The 7,096-nt window shown below is 51.9% G+C and overlaps 1 protein-coding gene across 1 annotated transcript; it reads right to left on the reverse strand.

The window, feature by feature from the left end:
• Positions 1 to 1,660: 1,660 nt before the first annotated feature.
• Positions 1,661 to 4,534, reverse strand: PODANS_1_7540 (uncharacterized protein; the record flags this gene model as incomplete). The annotated part of the gene is made up of 3 exons (XM_001912942.1): positions 1,661 to 3,064; positions 3,120 to 3,679; positions 3,742 to 4,534. The coding sequence occupies 3 exons, from the start codon at positions 4,532 to 4,534 to the stop codon at positions 1,661 to 1,663; spliced, it is 2,757 nt and encodes a 918-aa protein (XP_001912977.1).
• Positions 4,535 to 7,096: the final 2,562 nt, after the last annotated feature.

A 7,096-nucleotide genomic window follows, 5' to 3' on the forward strand; every position in this document is an offset into this window, starting at 1 on the left:
CCCCGCTTCGACACGGGATCGTTTTGAGTTGTTGCTACATACCCTGCTCTTGCTGCTGTTATCGTTATTTTGAAATTTTCTCTGCTCTTGAAAGTTTTGAACCTGTTTCGAAAGATAAAATGCGTTTTTGCTATCAATACTTTGGAGTGTCGTCGCTGTGTTTGGTGGGAGGTGGTGTTGTTGCTGCTTGTTTGACAAAGATGAAGTTGAAGTTTTACATCTCTTGCTTTGTTGGCTTGGCCGTTGCGATAGAGAGAAATTTGGTCAGGCGGCTGGCTGGCTATCATGGTAAAGAATGGATGATGATGATGTTTACGAACTTTCTACCAATTAATTGATGACAACTCACTCTGCTTCTTTCTGCACGTCAGTTTAGATATCATGATGCAAATGGGATTTGGAAGCGAAATGTGACTTGCTCTTTTCTCAACTCTGTTTGACCTTTTGTTTGATGTGTCTGTTGTGATCCATGCCGGGTAGTGCTGGTGGTATCTTCTACATTGATATCTTCATCAGCCCCGGCAGACAATCCTTTAAAGAAACATAGGTATCTGTTGGTTTTGTCTTGCAAACTGGTGCCAACGGGGCACATGGTGGGTGAAGGTAAGGGGGAGACAATATGTTCAAGGGATTACAGTTTCCTTCTCATACATTCCTCTGCTTGTCTCATTCTTGGTGCAGCTTCTGTTTCTACATCATCAACCACACTACTCACCCTAAGTATCTCGAGTGTTGTCAGAAAGGGACCGCCTTACTCACCAACGCAAATCACGGCACCACTCCCTAGAGAATATCACATCTCACCCAACCATCGAATCTGCCCAAAACAAGCAAATCATATTTCTCCCAAAATTACTTCCTATCATCTACCTAACTGCCTTGTTCCCCCATCCCCCCTTAACCCGTTCTATCTTCCCCCATGACTAAGATACTACCCATTTTACACAACCTTTTACACTCCCTCCAAATTTCCACCCACAAATCCATTTTACACAACACCTACATTTTTGAAAATGTTTCCCCTCTTTTCCCATCTTCCCCTTTCCTTCCTCGAAAAGAAAAAACTACAAGAATGGTATAAAACGAGCGAGGAGTGAAAAGCAACAAAAGAAAAGCCAGAAGAGCAGACAAAACAAAGGAAACCCATAGTAGAAACTATCACCCCCAAACACCGACCGTGCTTGCCTTGCTCCTCGAAACTGCGCCACTCTTAGCATCGGCGATAACCTCCTCGCCCAGACTTTTTCTGTCTGTTTCCCTTTCCTCACCATTAATCTTGTTTGCTGTCCCCCGAAATCCCCATTTGTCTCAGCCCAACAGAAAGCCTGCTCAATCTTGTAGTGTCAAGATGTGCAAGATACGGTGCCAACAGAGCAAATAAATTGCTTTGACATGAGAAAACCCAGCAAAATAAATACCCCATAAATCACAACACCTTCTCTGGAAACCTAATTCGGTCCCCATTGTGTTTGTGAGTGCTGCTGTTGATGATGGGGAGTATGAGCATGTCCCATCTGAGCACCCAGGTTATGATTCATCTGAGCAGAGTGGTCCACCTGAAAGGAATTGAAGCTGAGCTCGCCGGTATTGGGGTCGGTAGGGAACAGAACATTAATAGCATCCTACCAAAAAACAATGGTCAGTGATCGTGGAACACGCATCAGAGAGAACAAACACCTACCCAGTCAATATTATCCATCACGTTGATGGCCGCCCCAGGCCCAGCAATGCTTCCATGACGTTGTGGCTGACCAACAACACTTCCACCATCACTGCTATTCTCAGGACTTCCAGGGTTCATATGCGGGAAACCCCACAGAACCTCACCGTTAGAGACACCGGCAAACACCATGTTGGGCATGATCGTTGGCTGTTGCGGAGGAAACATCATGGGTGAGTGCCCGAAAGAAGGAACACGGGCCGGCATGCTCGAAGGCACCGAGTGAGCCATATTGCCATGTGGCATTGGCATATTGATGGTGGGAATGGCATTTACAGGCATCTGGGGCATGCTTGGGTCAGGCTTCAACCTATGACCTGGACCGTTAACCGTCTGGTGCATCTGTTGCTGATGTTGAGGAAACGACCCGGTAGGAACCATGGCGTGTGACTGAATAGGTGATTCTTTCACAGCCTGCTTGTAGGGAACGGCCCTGGCAATACCAGTTGGCGCGCGGACCTTTCGCATGCCGAGATAGACGCTCGTCTTGCCCATGATCTCGGTCAAGATCTTGAGACTCTTTTGATCCCGCGCCTCATTGGGGTCCAAGTTGAAGACATAGTCGAGACACCTCCAGATCCTATTACACTCCTTGTTCTGAGGCCGGTAATAAATCTCCGTGGCCAAGAGAAGGGCAATCTGATATTGCTGGTAAGCTCCAAGATACCATGACCAGTCCCGAAATCTGGGATCAGATTCGAGCTGAATCGCAGTTTCAATGATCAGAATGCCGCTCGTAATCAGAAGACCGTTCAGGCGTTCGGGCAATGGACTTGTAGCATTAGAGTGGTACGGGTGTAGCACCATGGCGTGCAACCGATAGATCAGAAGCTGCATGACAAGCTTCGCATATTTCTGAGCCGGCACCTCTTCGTTGAGGAAGCGGTTGTACTTCTCAAACATGCGCTTGCGAAAGTTTTCAATCTTGGTGAGTACGGCTGTCAGTGTTGTCTTGTGCGTTTCCAGCTTGCGTCGGTCCGCCCAGATGATGCGCATCATCTCGTTGATCTCAAATCTCATCAACACAAGCATTGTCGACGTCCACTGATCAGCCGATGGTGGGACAGAAACCATGTTCGCCGTGAGGTCGGTCTCTTCGCAGTTCAAAGGAAGCTTGGTATCATAGTCCTCGCGCCGAATGGCTGGCTTCGGTCCTTGGGCTTCGCATGTCCGTATGTCCAGGAAGCACAGCTGGTGCCAAACAAGCCGTCGCACGTGTGTTTCCAAGGGGCTAAGGCCGTAAGCCTCACCATCGCGGTGAAGCCCCATACACTCGGCCATTCTCACAGCAGCACCAACCAGCACAGAGTGTGCTCTCGATACCTCGTCTCTACACAGCGGAAGCTGTGTATTTGTGTCAGCCAACTTTGCACGCCCCACGATGGTGGTACCGACTTACCATGTACATGATAAACGCCTGCATCGTCTCGAACTTTGTTGTTCGCAGAAAGTTGGCCTTGCTCAGCGCCGTCTCGGTGGCCACCTTCATGTGAGCCACGATGGCACTTTTCGTATTTCCAAATTCATTTTGAGCCTGGACTTCATCAAGACTGACTGCAGCACTGAACCAAGCAGCAAACACCAGTGCCTGTACCGATGGACGGGGCTCCCAGTTTTGTGCGATATCGTCCCAGAAGGACTGATACAAGGCCTCGAAAGACGGCCTGTGGACACACCGCGCAATAGGGTGAACTGCTTCAAAGTAGCGGTTGACCAGGCGCTGGCCCCACTCCCGACTTCCAGGTAACAGCTGTTCCAACGGCGGCGATACACCAGCTTGGCCAAAGAAGAAGCCGCTTGTGGGTGGAAGATAAGAGTCACCCGGCTTGAGAAAATCAGGGAGCATGTCGAAGGACGCCTCTGACGTGCCGTCACCCCCTAGCATCTGGGATGCCCCATTGAACCAGGACGTAGTGGCAGAAGAGGGCGTCGTAGCTATCGGGGAACCTGCAATGCCGGCTTGAATCTAGACAATCAAACTCCATCAGAAACTTTCCTCGATATTTTGAACTCTGAATAACTCACCTCTTCCGAAATGCGTGGTCTGTTGAGTCCGCCAATTCTCTCGGTAATTCTCATTTTTCCAACTCGGATGCCCAGATCGATCAAGTCGTCGGTACCAACCCCATCGGGATAGTCATCATAGGTGAGATCAAGCGCCACCATGGAGCTGATCTGGAGGTCACGCTCCTCGTCAAAGTCATCCTCAACGTCGTCAGCCAGAATCCGTTGCTGTCGTGAACCACCACTTCTGCCTCCACCACCTCCGGTAGCCCCTCTGGCAACATCCCTCTCAAACTGCCTCTCAAGCGACCCAACCTTCTCCTTGATCTCCGTAAGCCTTATCTGACTGGCCTCGTCAAGCTTGGGTCCGAGGTAGAGACATTCTCTTGAAAATCTCACACAGTTGCTGCACGTCGCACCCTTGTTGCATTTGAGTTTTCGCCGCCGGCATTCGAGGCAGGAAGTGATCATGCGCAACCGCCTACGAATGGGCTTCGGGCCAGTAGTCGAAGACGATGTTCCATTAGGATTCTGCCCCGTTGGTGTGGATGTCCCCTCCCTACCTGTGTTTGGAGTCCCAGCTCCTTCTCCATTCGCACTTGGCAACGGCTGTTGCTGCTGTTGATGTGGCGGCGGCACCGTCGTCGAACTGCCTCTCCTAGATCCGGCATGGGCCGTGCCGTCCAAGCCAACCCCAAGATGCGATGGTGACATGTGGGCCGCATGATGCGGTGCGGGTGTGGCATAACCGCCTTGGCTTGGTTGGAATCCCACCGGGACTGTGGGATGCTGTTGATACCTGGCAGCCATGATGAATATTGGAGATCTGCGTAACCCCTGAACCAATTCCAAACTACCCCCTATTATGTTCCGATCCAGACAAATGTTCAGCCTGGATGTCTAGGTATGCGAGCCGCCGGCGAGATGTAAACACCAGAGGATCTCCGTACGATATCGAATTTGGGTGCTTCTTTTTTGCGGCACACACGGCTCGAATCCGATTTGGCAAGGTTTTGTCGTGTTGCTGATGTGGAATGAACCGGCAGAACGACACTAGCGCTAGGAGGCGTCGGGCACGCAAGGTGATTCGCAAGCCGAAGACGGTCTCAGGGAGTGTGGCGACAGCTGGCTTTCTTACTACGGGCGTAGTGAATCAAGATAAGTGACTACTGCGAGTATCGAAACTGTGAAAGGATGCCGAAATACTGCCTCACAGATAGGAAGCTGAACGAGATGATGGAGGGGACAATCGTTCCTTTGAACACCTCCCATCCACCTTCTACCCCTTTCTCTTCCTCAACCGCGGCTCTGGTCCCGTCGAGGTATGGGGTGCCGACAGACGGATACTTGAAATCTGTCTTTGTACGAGTGTTTTGAATTCTGCTTATTGACGCATGGGAGGCTGTGGATATGGCGATGTGAGATGGCGTCACTACTAATCGCGGCAGTGGAAGTGACCGACTCCCTTCTCGCTCGACAACCAGCTCGTTTCGTATATCGAATGACTTTGTCGACGACACTCCAGTCACGGGCAGTTGCTGCTTCTGCGGATGGGAGCTGGCATCAGTGAAACTGGATCAGCAGTAGGTCTGAGGCGAGGACCAAGGCCACAGGTCCAGGCAGTGTGAGAGGAGGCTCGGGAAACAAGACGAGGAAGGAGAAGTCGGGGGCCAAGCTGCTGTATCAGAGACTGCGGGGTCAACACCGGGGCTGCGGGCAGCACAATGCAGAGCAGGGAACACCGGGTAGGGTACGGTCTTGTTGAATGCGGGTTGCGGGCGGCGGGCTGCAAACTGCGGGACGTCTAGCCAAGCAAAAGGCTCATCGGACGACACGAGAGAGAGACTGTCGGCGAATCAAGACCATCAGCGGCACCTGACCAGACGAGCAGATCAGACATGCAGATAGCCAGACGAGGCAGGCAAGAGGGTCGAAACGAAGCCGAGAAGGAGGCGTCGGCGGGTGCCCGGCTGCCCGAGGGTATTTGTGTGTAGGTAAGAGGTAGGTGATGTGGTGATGTGGTCAACGGACAGAGGTGTCGTGTGCTAGAGGACAAGGAAAAGCTTATCGGATTCTCGTTTCGGTCAAACGGTGCGATCCCAGGAGTCTGGTGGGCCTCGGAGAGGAATCCAGCTCTGATAGCCTTGCTCACGCCCTTGTTTCAGCTCGGCCCTGGCAGGTAGCAGAGCAGGTCAGAAACGTGTTCAGCGTGCTTGCTTGCTTGTGTGGTGCTTCTGTTCGGTTGAGTGAACGGCTGTCACGTATGGTTTGCTTGGTTGTATGTGTGTGACTGTCCCTTGACAGCACTGGACGGCCTTAACAGCTTAGTTGCCTCGTCATAAATACCCCCCGGAACCACCTGAGCCAGGCGAACGGCGGAATGACGGAATTGTCACTGTCACTGTCACAAGCGATTTGAAAGGGGGCCACCTCAGTGGAGGGCAGGACCCTCTGGCTCCTTCCCCCGGCGGTGTCACACACCCGAACCTGGATGGGAGAGCCAGTGGCAGTGCTAGAATTGTAATTCATAGCGAAGCAAAAGAAAGATATGCCGCTACAAAACGACGGGAAAGGAAAGAGCGTTTTGAAGCTCGGAACCTGTCACCACCCACTCTCCGCCCCTTTTCTCGGGTTGACACTGGCACTGACACTACCTAGCCGGCAGAGAGAGAGCCACCTCATCCCATCTTAGATGTCCACCGTTTCACCGACATCTGCCTCCACCTCAGTCCTGGAAGTCTTTTCCCATCTCCAGTCAGCTGATGGAATGAACCTGCTGTCGGTGTGCTCTCGGTTGCGATGTGTTCCCGCTCCCGCCTACTTCATGACCTTGTTTCCTGTCCCATCGTATCATGTACTCCTAGGTGCGCAGGCGTTTCCTCGGGCCACAGCAGCAGCATCCAATGTCCCGGAAATATCATACCTCATGTCTGTGTATGTTTGCAAAACATTGGTGCCATCGAAGTAAGTGTGCGAGTGTCTAGAAGGATTTGTATGTCCTCTGCCACTCTTCCCATGTCAACAAGTCCACAAACACCACGGAACGCATAGCTTGTAGCCCGTCAACAGACAGTGGGGGAGGGGGAGGGGGGCTGTCGGGCAAGAAAGACGCCGAGCTTCCGTCGATGAACGTTGTCCGGGAATTTTGTGCATATCTTGAGCTGCTCCAGGTAGATGATTCCATCCCTACATGAGCTGGCTTCTTGGTGTCATTCCCTCAAACATTTTTCGTTCGCAGCTCTCAGCCCCATTTGAACCTTGACTCCACCTGGACTGCTCCAAGAGCAGAGGCATGTGAAGCCTCCGAGTCCTGCTTGGTGTCTGAACGGGGATGGTGTGCCCCACGCTCCCGGAGTTAGATGGGGCATAGGT

Source organism: Podospora anserina, chromosome 1 (assembly GCF_000226545.1).
Source record: "Podospora anserina S mat+ genomic DNA chromosome 1, supercontig 1".
NCBI lineage: Eukaryota > Fungi > Ascomycota > Sordariomycetes > Sordariales > Podosporaceae > Podospora > Podospora anserina.